We start from the raw sequence: 22,475 nt of genomic DNA, 5'->3' as shown, positions 1-22,475 counted from the left end.
AGGCATCTAGTTGGCTACTGTGGCAACAGGATGCTGGACTACATGGGCCTGGGGGCTTTTCCTATCTCCAAGTAGACAGAACTGCCCATTTATGGCCTCTGGCCCTCTCCCTGGAGTTCTGGCTAGGCAGGAAGACTCGCTGAACAGGAGGTGCAGGTGGTCATCTTGTTGAAACAAGCCCCCTTCAGACATGTTTTGGAAGAAACGGAATAGTTTTTGAACTGATTGTACTAGATGCAGGAAGGAGAGGGTTGGCAAAAGCAGCCCGGTGCATTCCAGATTTTTGTCGGACGCCACTAGGGCTTGCAGCACTCACTGACTTAGCGGTCTGTGCTCTCTCCAAGCTTTCGGCTTTGTCCCAAACATTCACCCGCCATCTGGTATGTTTAACAGCCCACTTTTCAAGTCTACCCTGTGCTCTAAAGGGGCTCCGATTCAGAAGCAGCAGGATCACCAGTGGTGGTTTTTCACGTTGCCTCTCCTCCCCTGCCTTTTAACATTGAAGCTTTGCCCCTCAGCGCCTGTGAAAGCTTCACCTGCATAATGTCAGCCTTTCAAAAGGCAAGACTGGTTTCCTACTGTATAGCTGTGAACCCAAGCTGTAACACTTTACATGAAATCATAATCAGAGCAAGGGGAGGGGAAGGCTAAGAAGGAAGACCCCCAAAGTAGTAAGGTAAAGGTAAAGGGACCCCTGACCATTAGGTCCAGTCATGGCCGACTCTGGGGTTGCGGCACTCATCTTGCTTTATTGGCCGAGGGAACCAGCGTACAGCTTCCGGGTCATGTGGCCAGCATGACTAAGCTGCTTCTGGCGAACCAGAGCAGCGCATGGAAATGCCGTTTACCTTCCCGCCGGAGCAGTACCTATTTATCTACTTGCACTTTGACGTGCTTTTAAACTGCTAGGTTGACAGGAGCAGGGACCGAGCAACGGGAGCTCACCCCATTGTGGGGATTCGAACCACCGACCTTCTAATCGGCAAGTCCTAGGCTCTGTGGTTTAACCCACAGCGCCACCCGAGTCCCTCCCCTGCCTGTACGGGCAGGTACCCCTGCCTGTACGGGCCAGTCGTGTCCGACTCTAGGGTTGTGCACCCATCTCACTTAAGAGGCTGGGGGCCAGCGCTGTCCGGAGACACTTCCGGGTCACGTGGCCAGCGTGACGAAGCTGCTCTGGCGAGCCAGCACCAGCGCAGCACACGGAAACGCCGTTTACCTTCCCGCTAGAAAGCGATACCTATTTATCTACTTGCACTTAGGGGTGCTTTCGAACTGCTAGGTGGGCAGGAGCTGGGACCGAAAGACGGGAGCTCACCCCGCCGCGGGGATTCGAACCGCCGGCCATGCGATCGGCAAAGTAGTAGGAACACATATATTCCCCAAGGCCCCATGGCAATTTCCACTTCATAAAAAAGGTCATTGCCATGCAGTTGTGGATTATGAAGAGTGTAGCCGTGACCCTCATCCCTGTTGCAACAAAGAGCCCATCTCTCATCTCCTCAAGCATCACTTGACACATTGTTGATAAGCATACGGAAATTTCTTAGGGCATTTTCTGTCCCACACATCCTGTATATGGAGGGAGTCTTATCCCATGGAGAAGTGGGAATCAATCCAAGTGGAAGTCCACTCTGTGTACTGCATACAGCCATTCAATGTGGCCTTCACATGGCAGCTGTAACATGAAGCAGAAGCAGACTCAGCCAGAGGGTCAGATACTCAAAGACTTGGTGCACGCGCGCGCGCGCGCACACACACACACACACTCCATGTGTAGGTTCCTTGCTTGGCCAAGTCTGGGAGCAACTCAAACTTAAGATCATAAACCACCCTCACAGTGCAAGGTGAACACACGAAAAAGTCACTGTACAAATATTAGCTTCACTCATGTGATCCACTTTCCACCTGCTCTGTCTTCCACAGTAAATACTGATGAGGCACACAAAGTCTCCAGGTGTATGACTGAGGCCTCTGTATCCCTCTGCCCTATTTGTGGAGGGTGGGGGCAGGAAGAATGTGGCACATTCAGGGCTTGCTGTCATGCCCCCACCATGCAGAGGACTTTGATTCCAGGGCCAGATATGAGCCAGCTCTAAGATGACTTGCTAAACCAACCAGTCCCCAGGTTGGATCAGTCCCTTTGGAACCTCCACTAATGATGGCAACCTTGGGCCAGATGAGGCCCTCTGAGCCTCTCTAGCTGCCTCCCTCACACACCCCATCTTCCCAGGTCACGTGCCTCAGCACCCCTGCTTTGCACTCTCCTTGAGTGCTTTTGCCCGGTTGAAATGTGTCCTTGAACTCTGACAGTGCCTCTTGCTTGAGGACAGGGCCGGCCCACCCATGAGGCAAGGTGAGGCAGTTGCTTCAGGGTAGCAGGCTCCGGAAAGCTGGGAGAAGTGGCAAATTCGCATTCTGCGCTTGTCAGTCCCCTCCTCCTCTGCCCACTGCCACATGGCGGGGGGCAGGGGCTTAAGAGTGGGTACATGGTTGGCACACAGCCCCCCCCCATTTTCTGGTTTGCCTCTAGCGGCAAAATGTCCAGGGCCCCACTTGAGGAGTGTGTGAAAACCAGCCACCTGGTACAAAGGTAAATCGACATTTCTGGCTTTGCCTACTTTTGTCTCTGATCCTGCCCACCATAGGCATTTGGCACCCAGAAGGAAATGTGTCCCTCAAAAAGGTACCCCTCTCCTAGCTCCCACAAGGATCATGCGCCATGCCTCATAGTATAAGACACAGCCCTGGGAGTTCATTCTGACTAGGCCAGAATGGGAGGAAAAGGCACCCGTGCAGAGTCTGGTATTCGGGCGCGTCTCATGCATCTATCATTTACAGTCATCTGGTAGGAATTGGAAAGAGCTTCAGGAGGCAAGGCCACCCACTCTTTGGGGCAGAGATTGCCAAGGAGGGAGGCCAGCCATGCCTGGGTTTTGTCTTGGAGCCGTCAAACGGACGTCCTTTATTCAAGGCTGCAGAACAGAACAGGCACTTCCCGGCTCTCTTCAGCCTCACGGAACATAAATTCCTACGATCTTATCCCTGCGCCTCCATCTTTTCTGACATGCAGCTAGCACAAGTGAGTCCCAAATGGAGGAAGTTAAAGGAGCACACCATGGTCATTATTCGATCTGCGTCTCTTAACTGGTCCCTGTAAGGAATGCACAGAATGGCCCACATATTAAGACACACTATCTGGGGTTGGCGTGGGGAAGCTTGTGCAAACTGAATTAAGCTGATGATAGGCTGAAAGGAAATAGGGAGCTTTGCAGTTAGGTCTTCTTGTTCCAGGATTGGGGTGGGAGGCCCAGGGGGAGGGGAAGAATAGTCATGAACTTTCCCGTGACTGGTATAGCCTTATAGATGGCAGGATTCAATTCTAAAATATTTTACTTTCAACTATCGTCAGCCAGGGACTATTTGGCCACAATTTAAAATGTGGTTACACTTAACTGATGAGTTCCTGGTGTTTTATTTCTTTATTTTTCATTAAAATAAATCAGAACCTCATTTATTATTAAAAAAAGAGGGGGGGGGAGGTAGCCAGGGAGGGGTCTACCCAGTCTGTTGCGGGAGAAACAGGAAGGTGTGGGAAAGGGCAGGGTTTGCATGATTATAGATTTAGTTAGGACAACCACTGTGGTGCCACTGACTAGAGGGTCAGATTAGGACCAGCCTTTCCTTTGTGCACTCATAATGTTTTGTGCTCAGGATGGTAACAGGGCAGTTACATACAATTCCACTTTCAATACTCTTTGTACCTGCAAAGGTTTCACGGAGACCACACCGCTTCGTTTCCTGTCATAACATCCTAGCCACCCAGAGTGGCCGGGGCAACCCAGTCAAATGGGCGGAGTATAAATAATAAAAATTATTGAAATTGCAGATTGTTCTTGCTGAAAGCCTGTAGCTTTTTATACCAAAAAATGTGTTTTGTTCCACTTCTTTTGTCCCATAGCTCAAGAGCGTCCCTCCGGGCAACGATAATGCAGTAACACTGGAGGGACATTGCAGAACATCCCACAAAGTGAAATGGTAGGTGAATGGTTCAGGGTCAATCTACCACTAATCCACTGCATCAATGGCATGCTGTGGATGATACCTGCTAAAAACAACAGTCTGAAGGAGCTCTCAATTCTGTACACAGCCGTGAAGCAAACAAGGGTCAACTTGGGCCAGTTACCATCGCTGAGGATGGCCTACCTCACAGAGTTGTTGTGAGGAGAAATTGGGGAAGGGGAGTTCTATGCATGCCAGCTTATGCTTCTCAGAGGAAACATGTTATAGGGATTCGAAGGTCTTATATATATATAAAATAAATGTTCAGAAATGTACAAGGCAAACACATACATAAGTATATAAACCACGTGTCTGAAATACTACAGGAGAACAATCCTGAAGCCATTTTGACTCTCCCAAATTGGCCTCCAATATTCCTCTGCAAGGAGGAAGGAAATGGGAAAATCTTTCCAGTTATCTTTGAACTGTAGGGGCTCACACCTCCCTGTAAATACAGTCTGACAAGTATCTGTTAAGCTGAGCACACTATCAATATGCGTAAGAGATTCAGGAACTAAGTATTTACCATCTCAAAGGAATGGCCAGGCTACCCAGAAAAGGAAATCAGATGATAAGGAATTACCAGGTATACTGGCAGACAGGAGAGAAGCAACACACTCAAATTTCTGCTGGGGACCACCTCTTTCTGTGATGTATGTACGATGTTTTGGGGGGTGGTCTTGAGCTACAGGGGAGGCAATTTCAAAAGTCTATATAGGAGCTTGCACACCAATGTTCAGGGTTCCTCTCCTCCCTTCCTGCAAGGGGGGAGTGGGGGACCCTGTTGCAACGGTTTAATAAAGCTTACTAGCTGCTGTGCTTCTCAATTTTCTCTGGTTGGCCATTTTCTCCTACCGATAGAGAACCTACTTAAGGACTCTATACGGGCTCTTAAAGGGACCCCGGACCATTAGGTCCAGTCGTGGCCAACGCTGGGGTTGCGGCGCTCATCTCACTTTATTGGCCGAGGGAGCCGGCGTACAGCTTCCGGGTCATGTGGCCAGCATGACTAAGCCGCTTCTGGCGAACCAGAGCAGCGCACGGAAACGCCGTTTACCTTCCCGCCGGAGTGGTATCTATTTATCTACTTGCACTTTGATGTGCTTTCGAACTGCTAGGTTGGCAGGAATACGGGCTCTTAGATACCCCATAAGCAATATTTTTCTTCTAACACACAGGATGCAAATGTAACAAAGTAAGTGAAAGTGTGTTTCAGGGAAAGCAGCCAAGTCACAAGGAGTCTAAAGGGTATTTGTAGCAACATCTTTACAAAACTGGTTTTCGCAAGCCTCCCCGAGAACCTTTCGGCCTCAAGAATGGAGTGCGCATGCCATAAATAAATAAAAGAACAAGTGAGCAAATAAGTTTTCATTCCAGGCTGCAACAGAGGTTGGGCTAGAAGCAGATGGAGGTGCTTTCATACCATCATGGTTGCGGTCCAGGCTGTGAAACATCAGCAGCAGTTTGCGTTCGCGCTCCTGGAGGTAGCGGGCAAATTCCTCGAAATTAAGCTCCCCGTCATGGTCTGTATCACCCTCTCGTAGGATATCCTGCAGGCAGGGGAAGTAAAAGTGGGTTTTAGAAGGTGAGCACTGAGTTGCAGTCTTAACAATGCAGTCCAAAGAAAGGGAGAAGCACTGTTTTAGAACATCTGCAAAGCCACTGCATGAAGAAGGTATTCTACTAGGTGGTTGTTCGTCAGATTACAGAACTCAGCCCACTTCTTGCACCATAGATGATTAACTTTACCTGCCGATGTTGGAGCCGAGACAATACATAGCTGACAAGAGACCTAGGTGGGGAGGATTGTATTTAAGGGGTGCATGCATTTATTTTCATTGCAATAATTTGCACAAGTACTTGAGATAAAGGGCGCAGATGCCAGAGCACACACCATTAGGAATTAGTGCGTCTACATTGATTGGGTGGCCATGAAAATACCACAAATATATTCTGTGCAGTTTGGTACAATGGCATGTAACTTTGACAGAGCACTCGTGTCCAAGTGCTTCCCATATCGTATATTATTATAATCCCTGCAACAAACCAGGAAGGTAGCTTTATCATCCCCCATATTGCAGACCGGGGGTGGGGCAGGGTGAGGCTGAAAAGGGAAATGACCTGCTTATTGCCACAAATAGCAGAGGTGAGATCTGAACCATACTTCCAGACTTGTGGCTTTCCCCCTTTGGCACTTTGCCACACTGCCTTTCGTGAGGTCGGTTCAAAAGAGTGCGAGTGCGAGTCTGTAAAATATAAACAGAAAATGCCTCCGAGACGGCTTCTTCATGGCACGCCAGTTTTCTAAGTGGAAGGAATTGCTTCTGTGTGGAAGAGCACCCCATTGCGTGAGCCCCCACCAGTGGGGTGAAAGTGGTTTCGCATTACTAAATATGGTGGGGAGGAAGAGGGGGAGAAGGTAGTCCTTTGGGATCAGAGACCTTGCTGGAAAGTCTCTATGGAAAGCGGGGGAGGGCATATTTGGTGGCAACATCACCCATTAGTCCATGGGTAGGCAAATTAAGGCCTGGGGGCAGGATGCGGCCCAATCGCCTTCTAAATCCAGCCCACGGACGGTCCAGGAATCAGTGTGTTTTTACATGAGTAGAATGTGTGCTTTTATTTAAAATGCATCTCTGGGTTATTTGTGGGGCATAGGAATTCGTTCTCCCCCCCTCCCAATATAGTCCAGCCCCCCACAAGGTCTGAGGGACAGTGGACCGGCCCCTGCTGAAAAAGTTTGCTGACCCCTGCGATTAATTTGTTCCCCCCTACACTCTGTCTCACATATTTTCACCGATCGCTCTCATTTGATATATGTTTGTCTATGAGCCAAAAGGGTTAGATTAGAAGAAACATGAGCCCGAAAATCATTTAACTGGACAAGGCCAAACAAACTTGTTGCATGTTTTCTCTCTCCCCCCACCCTCTCACACAGCCATGCTGTCCTCTGCTTGGCCCTTTAGCAGGCTCTGTCCTTCTTTTATTCTCATTCTGAAGAGGGCAGGTAACATGATAAATTTCCCTTGTTTTAATTTAAGCAGCACAAAATGCTGGAAGATGTTCCAAATTCTTGTAAAGTAAAGGTAAAGGGACCCCTGACTGTTAGGTCCAGTCGTGGCCGACTCTGGGGTTGCGACGCTCATCTCGCTTTATTGGCCGAGGGAGCCGGCGTACAGTTTCTGGGTCATGTGGCCAGCATGACTAAGCCACTTCTGGAGAACCAGAGCAGCGCACGAAAATGCTGTTTACCTTCCTGCCGGAGCGGTACCTATTTATCTACTTGCACTTTGACATGCTTTCGAACTGCTAGGTTGGCAGGAGCAGGGACCGAGCAACGGGAGCTCACTCAGTCGCGGGGATTCGAACCGCCAACCTTCTGATTGGCAAGTCCTAGGCTCTGTGGTTTAACCTACAGCGCCACCTGCGTCCCACCGAATTCTTACTGAAGCCCTATTCAGACAACACATCAGTGGATTCAATGGCACAGGGGTGGGTGGGATCACGCCATGTGCCTCTTTTACAAGGCTGTTCTAAGCTTCAAAAGAATGCACGGGCGGCGGAGGGCTAATGGGAGTTAAGAGTCCAAGAATATATGGAGGGCTGCAGGTTCTGTGGTCCTGAGCAAAGGTATGAATTGAAAATGATGCAATAGGTTTTGAAGGTTGTGGACCAACGTAATACATCATTTTACCTCCTCTGATACAACAGGAACAGGGTAACGTTCAATGAAATGCTCTTTGAACTAGGCGGGCATCTCTTGTGCAATGCATCTTATGCAATAAACACAGGAGAGAAACTATATTTACGTTCAGGACTTCCAGGAAAGCTTCAACACTGGCTTGCTGGAGTCTAAACCAGAACAGTTAAGAACAGTTAATGAGAATCTAGAAACAGAGCACCACCAGGGACCAGTTTCTATCTCCAGATACCATCTCATGAAACTGTATCTTCACAGCAAATGTCACATTATTAAGAGCTGAGCCTTTTCCTTGATGTTTGAAGCTGGTGATGTTTGCCTGCCTTGCCAGTTTCTTCTTTGATCCTATTTTCCCTGTGGCAGTTCTTAACATGCTGAATGCCCAAACTTTCAACTCCTTCTGCAGACTTTCTCTTATTGTTCTCTGCTGCTGCTACTTCACACAGCAACCTCTTTTCTTCTTTTACATCCTATTCCTGTCCTTTCAGGCATCCTTCCTCCCCTTCAACACCAACTGAGTGATCTTGAAAGACCTACACTGGCTCCCAGTACGTTTCCGAGCACAATTCAAAGTGTTGGTGCTGACCTTTGAAGCCCTAAATGACCTCGGTCCAGTATACCTGAAGGATCATCTCCACCCCCATCATTCTGCCCGGACACTGAGGTCCAGCGCCGAGGGCCTTCTGGCGGTTCCCTCATTGCGAGAAGTGAGGCTACAGGGAACCAGGCAGAGGGCCTTCTCGGTAGTGGCACCCGCCCTGTGGAACGCCCTCCCATCAGATGTCAAAGAGAAAAATAACTACCAAACTTTTAGAAGACATCTGAAGGCAACCCTGTTTAGGGAAGCTTTTAATGTTTAATAGGTTATTGCATTTTAGTGTTTTGTTGGAAGCTGCCCAGAGTGGCTGGGGAAACCCAGCCAGATGGGCAGGATATAAATAATAAATCATCATCATCATCATCATCATCATCATCATCACGCAAATAACCAAAGCTCCAGATGGCAGCAAACTTAACATTTGCCAGGGGGCCTAAGACCAGCAGTGGGTCCATCACCCCAAGGGCACTGCCATTCTCATTCCACACAAAAGCACCCAGGGCAGCTTAGAACAATGTGAGATTTCTCTATACACTCCTTCTCTTTCAGATTAAAGCCTCTTGCTGCCCCCCCAGTCCTGAATCTGGCACCGTATAGGCATTATGCTTTCTTGTTACAAAAATATGGCCTAATAATCTGCAGAGATCTGGCACAGACATAATTTGATACATGAAGAAACTTGCCTAGATCATTCTGGCCTGCCATTAGTAAACTTCATAAACCTGGACTTGCATAAGAAACACTCATTTTGCTCAGGTGACCAGTTTTCCATAGGGGGAGCCAAGGAATGAAGTTTGCGGGGGGCAGGGATACATCTGCCACCAGAGCACAAGGACAGGTATTTCTACAAGCCCACGTCATGTCCCTGACTGTGCTCCATTTTGTGAATTGAGAATAGAAGCCAGGATTCTTAAATCCAAATGCTTTCTGCAGTTCATAGCGGAGTGGGTGTCTCAGTACGTTCATATGACCAGCCAGGGCAGAACTGGGAGCCAGGCAGGGCGAAGGAATGTAAACACAGCAGTATGAAAATAGCCCAGCACCACGTGCTTTGAACAAATTTGTAGAAGCATTTAAGGGCTCGAGAGCAGGGCTTTTCAGGCTGGGTATCCTAGTTCCACCCATCCTTCTAGTCCAGGTTGTTGTTGTTTTTAACCACATGCTCTCCTTTCTACAAAACTGATCGGGTAGCACACAAGTCCACATCCGTTCCCCCAAGGCCTGCTTAACACATCATGGATGAACGAAGGATTTCATAGCCTCGGGCGAAACAAGATGAAATATAAAGGTCTTAGCATCAGGACAACAGCACAACTGGTGCCCCTGTGATGAACCCAGCTTCAGCACAGCAGATAACACTGGTGGCTGTCAAAGAATAACATTCTCTCCACTCATTTCATTCTCCTGCAGGGTAGATAGCGAGTCACCATGGATGCTACTGCCTGATGAAGGTTATGCAGAGGCAGGATGAACAGTGGGTTGATGCTGTTTCTCCCTCAATCCCCAATCCTGAAGGTACAGTGGTGCCTCGCAAGACGAAAAGAATCCGTTCCGCGATTCTCTTCGTCTAGTGGTTTTTTCGTCTTGCAAAGCAACCCCATTAGCGGATTAGCGCTATTAGCGGCTTAGCGGCTTAGCGGCTATTAAAGGCTTAGCGGCTGAGCTGCTAAAAGGCTATTAGCGGCTTAGCAGCTTAGGAAAAGGGGGGGGGGGTGGGAAAAAAATGGCAAGACTTGCAAGACATTTTCGTCTTGCGAAGCAAGCCCATAGGGAAATTCGTCTTGCGAAGCACCTCCAAAATGGAAAACCCTTTCGTCTAGCGGGTTTTCCGTCTTGCGAGGCATTCGTCTTGCGGGGCACCACTGTATTAAACTTTCCCCACAGTGCCACATCCTGGGTGTGAAGAAGGGCCCTGAGCTGCCCACCATTTCCCAAAGGAAGCTCCTACAGTGAATCGGAAGCTACGCCGGACGTTTGGCTTCGGAAAAATGTTTGTAAACTGGAACAATTACTTCCGGGTTTGCGGCGTCCGGGAGCCAATTTGTTCGGCATCTAAGCTGTCCCGGGAACCAAGGTTCCACTGTACAGCCATACCTCTGGTTGTGAACGTGATCCGTGCGGGAGGCACGTTCACAACCTGCAGCATTCACAGCCTGAAGCGCCGCATCTGTGCAAGCGCATGACGCGATTTGGCGCTTCTGTGCATGCTTGTGACGTCATTTTGTGCTCCTGCGCATGCGCAAGTGCCGAAATCCGGAAGTAGCCTGTTCTGGTACTTCCGGGTTCGGTGTGGTCCGCAACCCGAAAACGTGCAACCCGCAGCATTCGTAACCCGAGGTATGACTGTACTTATTTGGTGCTACATTGAAAACAACCCTAGGTTTCCTTCAAAACCAGTAAGGCTTAGTTTCTATGTATTCTTCCCTCTATTTTGCAACTGTGTAACTTGTACTTTGCTTGTCATTTTAAGCGGAGCCAGTTTAAAGGAAATGGTTACTGCATTCTGTGTCTTGGTGCAAAAAGGAGTAAAAAAATCCTCGGGTACACCGACCCAATCCCCCAAGCACACACGCTCACAGCTGAGAATGTGCTGCTACAGGAAAAAACTGTAGCAAGTGTGATATTAGCCCAAAGGGAGTTCTGCTGGGAGGAAGTATGAGGGGCAGGGAATGAGGGAAGAACACACTTTTCTAGATTCAGTGGCTGCTGGAAGCCAGGTCTCGGGGAAGTCAGCCACAGAGGGTGCTTTCAAGAAGCAAGTGAGGGATCACTCCCTTCACCCAACCCCTAATGAGCTTAATCCCTGACTGACCCATCTTCTGTGTATGTCATGGCCCTGACGGAGGACCCGCCCCACCCCCAATTGCAAGAGGAGCTGGAGGGGCCCCAAGGCAAATGCTAAGGAGCAGCAGGCCATGCCAATGGACAATGAGACAGATCAGAGGGATCTGGGACCTTAAGAGATCACGACACAAAAGAGTTCCTGTGCAGAATTAGAGGTTGCGGCTGAGAAGCAACCAAGTCCAAGAGATAAAAGATACAGATGCCAGAACACCCACCAGAGGAACAAGGACTCTGGAATAAGAGTTGCTCATGAGTAGACCAACTCCTTAGTCCGTATGGCTTGCAGCTGTGCTCCAGGGTGGGTCTTTGAAGGCTTAAGTCAGTGATGGCCAAACTTGGCCCTCCAGCTGTTTTGGGACTACAACTCCCATCATCCCTAGCTAACAGGACCAGTGGTCAGGGATGATGGGAACTGTAGTCCCAAAGCAGCTGGAGGGCCAACTTTGGCCATCGCTGCCTTAAGGGTAAAAGCCCTTAGTTCCTTACAGCAGCTCCCTGAGCAGAGTTCCTTTACAGCCTGGCCTCTTGTGTTGTCCTGGTGTTTTGACCCTGGACTCCTGTCTTGCTTCAGTTTTTGAACTATCTGTAAGTGGACTTGGAACTGCTGGATTCAGTTTCACCCGAAGCAGAACAATGCAGTGGATTGTTCCCTGGGTTAGCTCTGCTCCGTGTTCCACTGCCTGCATTTGGAGCTCTGAGAATTAATTTCAGAATGCAATTGTCCACATGACATCTGTAGCAGATTCCAGCTTGCAGAGAGGTTGGATTGCTGCAACACGTTCCAATTGGGGCTGCCTCTGATGACAGTTCAGAAACTTCATTTGGTGGCTGCTTCGCCTGGGCCGGCTCTTCCTCCCTTCCGTGTCGGGGCGGAGAGCAAGTGGGAGCCGGAGCCGGGGAGGCCGTGCGTTGCTGCCACCGCCGGCCTCCAGGAGGGGACCAACAAGGAGGAGAACACTGGGTGCCAAAGAAATATGTTTTCATAGAAGTCATCATAAAAATCCTGGCCAACTTTGAAAACGTATAGGAGAATGAGCGTTTTGCTGATTGAAGCTTTTTATGGAGGTTCACACAGGCAGCTAGTGGATCTCCTACAAGAAGAAATAGAAGACTGTGTCCTATTTACTCTCCCTGCAAAGAAATGGCATTGGAGAGCAAGGACTGCAGCACTCTACCTCATGCAAGCTGTGCCAGCCAGCATGGACTACAGATAATTCCCACAACTAAGGGATAAGAACGGTTCCAATAGATTGACAGCATTTGGTGGGGTTGGTTTTTTCAGAACCAGCCAGAGGGCCTTCTCGGTAGTGGCACCCGCCCTGTGGAACGCCCTCCCACCAGATGCCAAAGAGAAAAACAACTACCAGACTTTTACAAGACATCTGAAGGCAGCCCTCTTTAGGGAAGCTTTAACACAGACTACTGTGTTTTAATACTTTGTTGGAAGCCGCCCAGAGTGGCTGGGGAATCCCAGCCAGATGGGCGGGGTATAAATAATAAATAATTATTATTATTATTATTATTATTATTATTAGACCCAAACTTCCCCAGTGGACTTAAGCAACCAGTTCCATGAGCTGCGTCGTGTGAATCTAAGTTTTATTTTATGCCATGTTGAAGTATTTGCTGTGCATTTTGGCTATGTGGAGTAAGTCCATTTTTTAACATTTAAAATAAAACCCTTTAAATATATATATATTAAAAAAGAAGAAAACTTCAGCTGGTGCAGAATTCGGTGCCCAAGTTGCTCTCTGGGGCAAGATGGTGTAAGCATATAGTGCCAATCCTTGCCTGGCTGCACTGACTGCAAGTTAGTTTCTGGGGCCAATTCAAAGTGCTGGCTTTGACCTATAAAACGTTAAACAGCTCAGGACCACAATACTTCAATGACCACCTCTCTGCCTATGAACCAGCCTGGACCCTGATATCATCCTCTGAAGCCCTTCTTGGTGTGCCTCCTACACGAGAGGTTCAGAGGGTGGCAACACGAGAACGGGCCTTTTCTGCAGTGGCTCCCTGTTTATGGGATGCTCTCCTCAGGGACGTCCGGTTGGCTCCTTCGTTATACACCTTTAGGCACCAGGCCTAAAGTTATAGAAGTGGGCAGGCTGTTTTAATGTATTACTCTTTCCTCTTGGTTTTAATATAATTATGCGGGGTTTATTATCTGCTTGGTTGGTTGTTAGTTACTTTGGGCTGCTTTGGGCAAGATAAAGCGACTAACAAATTTTATAACAAATAATATACAAATAATAAAATAAATAAACTTTGCTGCTTGTGCGGTTTTAAGTGATGTGCATTGATGCATCAGAAACACCTTCGGCAAAGAGATGCAGCAAACCGTGTGCCTGCGGTGGCCTGAACAAAACCAGGAAGTTGAAACTGAAAAAATGGTAGGATGCTAAAGACACACTGCACACAAGGGGTGATAATTCAGATCCCCAAAATGTAGGAGCGATGGGTATGTGTGTGTGTGTGGGGGGAGGATAACTTGATCAGAGAAGTATCCCAATCTATAGGTCTTTTGGTCAATTGTTACGCAAACCGGTGCCTATCTTTGCTGGTCTTGGGAGACAAATACAATGGGATAATAAAAGTTCAGAATTAAGCAGCAGCCAAAGGATCTATCGGCAGAACAAACTTGATCTTTGTGCCACTACAGCCAACACAATCTGGATTGAGACCGGACTTTTCTTTGCAGCTTTGATGTCCCCCTAAACAAGACGCTCACTGCTTTCATCTTAGGAAGAGCAGCAAAGCTACTGGGGGTGGGTGTGTTGTGTTTTCCTTATACTTCAGCTACAGAAAAAAACAAACCTGGAGACTGCAACTGGATGTCTCCTGGATCTCTCCTTCTCTCCTCAGTCCCCATGTAGGTACAGTGGTACCTTGCAAGACGAATGCCTCGCAAGACGGAAAACTCGCAAGACGAAAGGGTTTTTTGAGCTGCTTCGCAAGACGATTTTCCCTATGGGCTTGCTTCGCATGACGGAAACATCTTGCAAGTTTGTTTCCTTTTTCTTAACACCGTTAATACAGTTGTGACTTGACTTCGAGGAGCAACTCATAGCACGCGGTGTGGTAGCCTTTTTTGAGGTTTTTGAAGACTTTGGTGATTTTTGAAGCTTTTCCAAAACTTTTCCGACACCATGCTTCGCAAGACGAAAAAAATCGCAAGACGACAAAACTCGCGGAACGAATTAATTTCGTCTTGAAAGGCACCACTGTACCATATCCTGTGTATGATGGTGAAACTGGATCAGTTCCTTATGTATACACAGCACAGGGGTGGGGGTGGGATAGCATGCAGGCAGGTGAAATGTGGTGTGTGGACATGTAGAATGGGAAGGCTAGAGTCACCTTTGAGTCCACTTTGCCATTTAGTGGTCATACCAGAACATGAGCCACCACTTAGAATCACAGAATTGTAGAGCTGGAAGGGACCACAAGGGTCATCTAGTCCAGCCCGCTGCAAACCAGGAATCTGAGCTAAAGCATCCATGACAGATGGCCACCCAACCTCCAAGGAAGGAGGGCTTTCCCTTTTCCCTTTAAGAAGGAGCTGGTATTCCAGAGCTCCCAGGTCATTTCCTCATCTGTCACCAGGGACCTCTGTGACAGCAAAAAGGCCACCACAGACAGGTTAAAAATAACTGGGAGGGAGCCATGAGCAAACCCTCTATTTATATCTGCCTGTGTTTATTTCGCTGTTTCAATCCGCAAGTCCGGCCCATTTGGCTTCCTGCCTTGGGCACTTTCACATTTCTGGTTACGTATGTGTAGGGACACCTTCATCACACACAGATACACACTCCAAAGGGTGGGGTTTTTTCCCTAGCAGGTATAAGAAGATCCTTTGCAACAAACCTTTCGGAGATCACAAACTTTCCCCCGCCTGCTGAGAAATCAGCTTTGGTTTGTGTGGAACAGGCATAGGCAAACTCAGCCCTCCAGATGTTTTTGGGACTACAATTCCCATCATCCCTGACCACTGGTTCTGTTAGCTAGGGATGATGGGAGTTGTAGTCCCAAAACATCTGGAGGGCTGAGTTTGCCTGTGCCTGGTGTGGAAGGTCTTTTTCACATAGAAAGGGCTGAGAAAGAACTGCGGTTCAGACCCACCAAGCCATGCTCTCTAACTGGCCTTTCTTCCAGTCCCAGAGGCGTGGGAGGAATCTATAGGTAGAGCTGATAATTTAGAGATATCCCTTTTGTATTAAGAAAGAGGCTTAGAGGCTGTTGCTCAATTCCTAAGAATGAAGTTGCGTCACATCATTCCTCACATCTGTGGACCCAGAATCTTTACTGGGTGGTGGTGGGGAATGACACGCAGCAAAGTTTATGCATATTTACCAGGGATGGCCGAAGATACTGTATTTTTCCATGTTTCCCACCTAAAAAATAATGTCAAAAAATTAGGGGGCGTCTTATACACGGGGCCATCTTCCCCCCCCATTTTCTTAGATCTAAGTCCCCCAAAACAGGGGGCGTCTTATACATGGGGGCGTCTTATAGACGGAAAAATACAGTATTTTGTTGCCTGACGCAGAAGAGCAAATACAATACCTGCCATGCCCCCCATCAGGGTGCACAGTGCTCAAGACTAGCAAAGTTATTTTTGGCATTAAAGGCAGCTAATCCCACAAACACATCTTCACTGGTAGTAAAAATACAACAATAACAAACAAAAATATTCTTTAAAGGGAGCGCTGAGCAGAGTCTGTATGAACCCCAGGCTCTGCTCAGCGCTTGCAGGCTTTTCCCCGCGGAGGGGGCTGCCCTTCTCCCTCTTCGGGGAAAAGCCCCCAAGAGCTGCAAACACGCTCCGCATGGCTCTTGGGCGCTTTTCTGGGAGGTGGGGGAAGGGACTGAGGGGCTAAGCCAGAAGCTAGAACAGCAAGAGGGAGCACTGCGCAGCGATCCCTCTCGCTGTTCTGGCTTCTGGCTTAGCCGTGCAGCCGGCATTCGCTCCGTAAGACGCACACACATTTCCCCTTACTTTTTAGGAGGGAAAAAGTGTGTCTTATAGAGCGAAAAATACAGTAATTCAGAGTCTAAGGCAGATGTGGAGAGTCTTTGGCATCTCCAGATGTTGCTGATCTCTCACCATCCCTGGCCATTGGTCATGCTTGCTGGGGCTGATGGGAATTGTAGTTCAGTGACATCTGGAAGGCCAAAGGTTCCTCACACCTGATCTAAGGAAGGATATGTTCACACACTGAAAGTAGGCAGAAGTGGGAGTAGAACTGACAAGCTCCACCAACATTACACTGGCAAAAGTTATTCTTAGACGGGGCTGTGCAACAAGTCTAAAACAGTAAGTAGGCCAGCAACCTCAGTACATTCCTCCATATATGAGCATGCCTAGTCTTTGTGTGCATTTCTGTGAAGCGCTTTCAGAAGGGAACCTCTTTTCCAGCCAAAGTGAAAGAGACAGATTCCCCCCCCCCCATTAAGAGGTGGTTGAACCACATGGCTTACAAGGACCTTTCCAGTTCTATGATCACAGCATCCCAGGGCATGACAAGATGCTGAGGCAGCTGGTGGAAAATATGCAAAGGAAATCTGCTAATGAGCACACCTAGTTTGCACAGTACCCCAGCATTTGATTCCAACAGCTTCAACAATGCATCCAGGAGCATTAAGGAAGAGGGATGCAACCCGAAAAGTAAATTCCAGGCTGCACACACCATGACACCTCCCCAAGACAAACATCATTGTACAAAGGTTCCTGGGGCACATATTATGGAGTGCAGCTGCGTGGAGTTTTTGACCTGTCTTGCACTCCATTTCTGCAGCCATTTGAATGCATGCTGAGGGATAAACACTATTAACATTCCTTCCTCTTTGTAATAGCTCACATTTCACAACATTGTCAGAGAAATGGGTTATTGGCTAGTGCTGAAAATGACATAACTTTAATAAAGCTTGAGTACAGCTCTCCTATCCCATTGGGTCTCTCTCTCTCTCTCCTTCCTTCCTTCTCATTAAGGATTGAGAAACTGAGATGCAGAAAACTGGAAGAATCTCTTGGGTTGCAATCTTCTATTCACGTACTGAGGAGTCATCTCCATTGAACTCAATGGGACTTGCTTCTGGGTAGGTGGGTATAGTATTGCACTGACTGTCAGGCTATATTCCTAAATGCACATATTTCTGAATACATCCACTTTGCACTGTCAGTTAAGGTGGCAGAATTAGAAAGCGATATCTGTACTTCCAGCTGCCTCTTCCTCCTTAAGCCCAGAATTCACCAAGCTGCCTGTTCAAAGGACGAAAATAAATTTTGGGAAATTTGCCTATATTTCTAATGTTAGATTTTGACCTTGAGAGGTCACCTCAACATTTTATGAGTTGTGTATTTTTACTTCAAATGGCATGATTTGCTGAGACCTAAATGCTGGTGAGATCAATGCACTGGGTTATACCATCTTCTTGAATTTCTTTTTAGGCTGCTAGTTTCCTTGGCAACATGCTCCAGCTTTTGTTTTAAAATACCGAATTCAAAATAAAGAATATGAGCTACCAAACAGAAGTTTGGCTTCAAGCCAGTTGGTTGTGGAATTCCACTGTCTTGCCAGCTACCTAGCTCTCGTTTGAGAAGATAATCGTTGAAACAACAACAAATGCTTATCCCTTAGATCAAGAATGGAGAATCTCTGCCCCTCCAGTTGTTGCTTGCCTCCAGCTCCCATCAGCCTCAGTCATCATAGTCAATGGTCAAGGAGAATGGGAATTGTAATCCTTGAACTTGCTGGACTCCAACTCCCATAATCCCTGACCACTGACTGTGCTGGCAGTCCAACAACATCTGGAGGGTTTCAGGTTCCTCACACCACTGGAATTTGAGAGCCCAAAGTCCACCACTGCTATTCCTTTTCACCAGTGTCTTCCAACAGAGATGAAAAAAGCAATAGATGTTCCCCATCCTTGGTCAATGGGACCATTTTTTATCATCCAAGTATTTGTTAAGTCTATCAAGTTTCCCCATAGCACTTCTCTATGAAACACACACACACACCATTTTCTGTGCCTTCACATCAGAGCCAGCTCATGCACACATTGAGAATTCATTGAGTGAACAAGCCACGGTAGGTTAACTTCTAAGCCACATGTGTCCATTGAACTCCATGTGAACTCAGTCCTTTTTTAACAGTGCTCTTCAGGTGAGGTGAATAACCTCAAACATTCTTTCCATTATCTTATAACTCAGCAAGTGAAGTCAGGGGATGTGCTTACTGGTCAGCAATGAAAATATTGAGCAGCAACAGGCTCAGCACCGTTCTCCTGCAAAGTAGCCCAGATATCTCTTCCCAAGGCAAGGATAACTTCATTACAGCTCTTTACACCAGGGCTGGGGAACCTGTGGCCCTCCGGATGTTGCTGGACTCTCAACTCCCATCAGCCTCTGCCAGCAGAGTCAGTGGTCAGGGATTATGGGACTTGGAGTCCAGCAAGTTCAGGGGGACCACAGGCTTGGCATCCCTACTTTAAACCTCTGCTCCTTTTCACCAGACTATTCCAAGCAGCAGAGCTAAATAAAGCAATAGATCCACAGGCAGACACTTAAAGAATAACCACACAAGTCACTCTGTGCTCTCTGGATGAAGGTACAGAGATGCCCAATGATGCATTAGCTGCTGCAAAATAACATCTGCAAAAGTACAGAAGACAGGCAGCAAACAACAAAAATACTTTCCTTTCACAGGAAGAAATACATTAATATGCATATCTTAAGGGCAGTAGGGCAAATGATTGAGATAGTCATTGTTTTCTCCCAATGCTCCCAGAATTATAATTATATATTGCCCCAGGACTACCATTAACCATTAACCTGGATTCAACCTTGCTTGTTGGTCAATGGAAAGAATAGCTCATCAGGAAGTGGGTTTGGGTAGGCATATGGATTCATGACACTGTTTGCTATACACTAGCCCAGGGGTCTGCAACCCGCGGCTCCGGAGCCGCATGTGGCTCTTTTACACCTTAGCCGCGGCTCCGGGACAGATACTAGCGAGGGGAGGAGGCACATTGTGCGCCCCGACACTCCCCACTGTGGTGGGCGCTGTACTGGCTGTGACGTCGCATGGGGGCGGTGTGTGCGTTAGTCACGCACCGTCCCGACATCACCTTCCCGCCCGCTGTCAGATCAGAGCGCAGCGGCGTGCATGCTTTAAATGTCGCAATGGTTTTGCGGCTCCCAGGTGTTTTTTTCTTCGGAAACGGGTCCAAGTGGCTCTTTTTGTCTTAAAGGTTGCAGACCCCTGCACTAGCCCAAAGGTGGCTAGCCTGTGATCCTCCAGTTGTTGAATTCCCATCATCCCTGACCTTTGGTCATGCTTGGCTGCAGAGCTGCAGCTATGGGGAGCGGGGCTAGTCAGGTATTTTGCCCCCAGTGAAGCCTCCAGAGGGGTGCCATTGAGGCTCCCAGCCTGTGTGTGTGTGCGCGCACGTGCGCCAAACTGGGCCTTTGACCTGGGTGAAATAAAGTCTAGTTTCAATTCTGCTTGGCTGGAGCCGCTGGGAGTCCAGCGGCGTCAAAGGTTAGCCCCCTCTGCAGTACCATTTGACTCCACTGTTTATTATTTTTCTCCCTACATCCATATACGAATTCACAAACCTGACAACACTTTGTACATAAGTGTATAAAAAATAAAAAATCCACAAAAGCTTGTGCCACAATCAGAGCTGGATTTAGGGTGGTGCGGACAGTTCTCCCACACAGGACGCCAAGCTGAGGGGGTGCAAAATTGAGAAGACCCATTTGGGGGTCACAAATGGCGCCATAGTACCAAAGATTACCAAAGTCCACCCCTACCAAGACAGAGCTGTTCCACTCAGCCTTTGGCCAAGGCACAGCCTGACCCCCTCCTCTGGTAATTCTTCACAGAACTCTAGCCCAATGGTTGCCATCAAATTGATTTGAAATGATTTTATAATGAATTGATTTTAGAATGCTGTATTATTTTACTGTTGTTAGCCGCTCTGAGCCTGGCTTCGGCTGGGGAGGGCGAGATATAAATAAAATATATTATTATTATTATTATTATTATTATTATTATTATTATTATTATTATCATCATCATCATTATTATTATTACCACAGTAGTTCTGTTCATCTTTGAAAGTGCCACAGACTTACTGCTGCTTTTGCTGCAACAGACTTAGCACAGCTACTCTCACTGCACAAAACAGGCAATTACTTAGAAGCATGTCCAAAAGCTGTATCAGCTGTCCTGGAAAGCCCAGCTTCTAATCCTCCTAAGTGCAGGGCACACTGCGGTTACCCTGCGTATACATTCTGCACATGTTCAAAGGAATTTTTATTAGCATATTCCGCTTGTTGATCCCTGGCATTCAGTGTAGTTTCCATGACCCAAATTAAATCCTGCCTGGATATGTGTGTGCGCGCACGTCCTTTTGCACTTCTCAGGGTGCAAAGAGAAGGCTTTTTGTACCTTTAATGCTTTCTACAATTTAGGGACAGGTGTGTGGCACCTGTCAGGGTGAGAAGCTGCGGCAGGTGAAATTCCCCACCTCCTAACAGATCCCTGGAAAAAACACAGGCGCCCTGCCCTCCTTCCTAGACCTGGCTGGAAGGCATGCGCCCACTTCCACGCTGTCACCTCTTTTTGCCGCTGCAAAGCGGGAGAAATTATTTTGTCACCGTTCTGACAACCGGGCGGGAGGCGGGGGCAGAGGGCTTTTATAGTGCCGGAGCAGGAGCAGGGCTGACTCATAAGGAAAGCTTCAGTGCAATGCTGGAGTCGTGCGCGTAAAGGGGGCGGAATCCGTCCCGTTCGCCGGTTGTGCAAGATGCAGAAGGCCCCTTCCCCAGCCGCCGGGCGTGCAGCGCGCCCAAAGCAATCCCGCGTCCCCGCCAGCAGACGGCTCCCTTCTGGCCTCGGGAGAGCGGAGAAGAGGAGACCCCCCCCCCCGGAGAAAGGGAAGATGCAAGAGAGGAAGGGGCTCCTTTGCCTTCGGGGAGTCGCCGCTTGCATCCGGCTTCAGCGGCGCCGGCGAACATCCCCCTCCCCGATCCGTGCGCTTCCAGGGTCCAGCGGGAGCCCCGTCCGGGGGCCACCCACTTTGCAAGGGGTCTTTGGAGAGCAGGGGGGGCACCGCGTGCCCCCCAGACGCCTGCGATCCACGGAGAGGTGCCCTGCGCCCCGAGGGTCTCCTGAGCCCCGAGGGTCTCCCGCCCTGCGCCCCGAGGGTCTCCTGAGCCCCGAGGGTCTCCCGCCCTGCGCCCCGAGGGTCTCCTGAGCCCCGAGGGTCTCCCGCCCTGCGCCCCCCTCCTCCGTTTCCCCGGGGCTCCCCGGGCGCCTTCCCCGCGCTGGCCACCCACCTGCTCGGCGTGGGAGCCGGCGTTCATGCCCATCCGGGCCAGGCCCTGGCGGAGCTCGTGCACGTCCACGCGCCCGTCCTTGTTGGTGTCCAGCTGCTCGAAGAGGCTGGCCCAGCGCTGGTGTCGCTCGGGGTCCCGGGCGCTTTCGGCGGGGGGCGCCTGGCGGGGCGCCGCTCTCTCCCGGGGCCCCAGCATCCTGGGTCTCACCGGAGCCCCGGCGGCAACAGGCGGGTCTTGCTGGCCGCGGAGGAGCCCGACGGGCCGGGGGCCACCATCGCGCCGCTGCCCGGCCTCCAGCAGCCTCGCTTCGCAAACGGAGACGCCTCCGCCGCCGCCCGCCCGCGCAAGGGCATTTAACCGACGGCTGCTTGGCGTCGCCTCCCTCGGCCGCTTCCTCCTCTCGCCCCTCCCCGCTTAGCGGGAGAAAACGGGAGGGAGCCGCGCTGCACGGGCGCCGAAGGGTTAATGCGCCTCCGGGGGGCGGGGAAGGAAGGAGGGAGGGGGCCGACCGCGTCAGGAGGGCTTAGGCGCTCCGCAAGCCAGCGCTCGGCAAATGCGCAGGATCCGAGCCGCGCTGCGGCGCTGCCTTCTCCCGCAGCGGCCATTCTGTCGCCGGGTCTTGGCTGCGCCTGCCCGAAGAAGCCGCCCGGCCTCGTTCCCTGCAAGGAGACTTTCCCTGCCGCAACAAGTCTTTTTATTATTGTCATTTTTAAAATTTATATTTTTCAGGTTTGTACATTTCGCGGATTTCACAATCATTTTGACATTTCCAAACTTGACTTCTTCCTGCAGTTCCTCAGATGTGCTTTTAAGATCTTCTGCATATCCAAATTAACTTGTTCATTTATTCACCTTCTTTCAATATATACGCTCATGAAACTGCAGGTTATTATTACAATAATCCTGCCAAGGTTCCTACCTGT

General features: G+C 49.1%; 1 protein-coding gene across 3 annotated transcripts in view; it reads right to left on the bottom strand.

Annotated features, from left to right (window-relative positions):
• The window catches only part of SLC25A23 (solute carrier family 25 member 23), a 51,148-nt gene extending 29,153 nt beyond the window's left edge, over positions 1 to 21,995 (bottom strand). For 2 of the 3 annotated variants that reach the window (XR_013391081.1, XM_028711951.2), the window contains exons 1-2: positions 21,553 to 21,995; positions 5,486 to 5,612 (exon numbers count right to left, since the gene is read on the bottom strand). Coding sequence is in view for 2 of the 3 variants with exons in the window: in XM_028711951.2 (XP_028567784.2) it covers positions 5,486 to 5,612; positions 21,553 to 21,747 (322 nt within the window). In the remaining variant the exon portion in view is untranslated. Of the gene's footprint in view, positions 1 to 5,485; positions 5,613 to 21,552 lie in introns of those variants that run through there. The other variant, XM_028711952.2, reaches the window with a different exon arrangement.
• Between the last annotated feature and the right edge of the window lie 480 nt (positions 21,996 to 22,475).

Source organism: Podarcis muralis, chromosome 17, assembly GCF_964188315.1.
Source record: "Podarcis muralis chromosome 17, rPodMur119.hap1.1, whole genome shotgun sequence".
Classification (NCBI taxonomy): domain Eukaryota; kingdom Metazoa; phylum Chordata; class Lepidosauria; order Squamata; family Lacertidae; genus Podarcis; species Podarcis muralis.
This window is presented reverse-complemented; position numbering and strand designations above follow the sequence as displayed.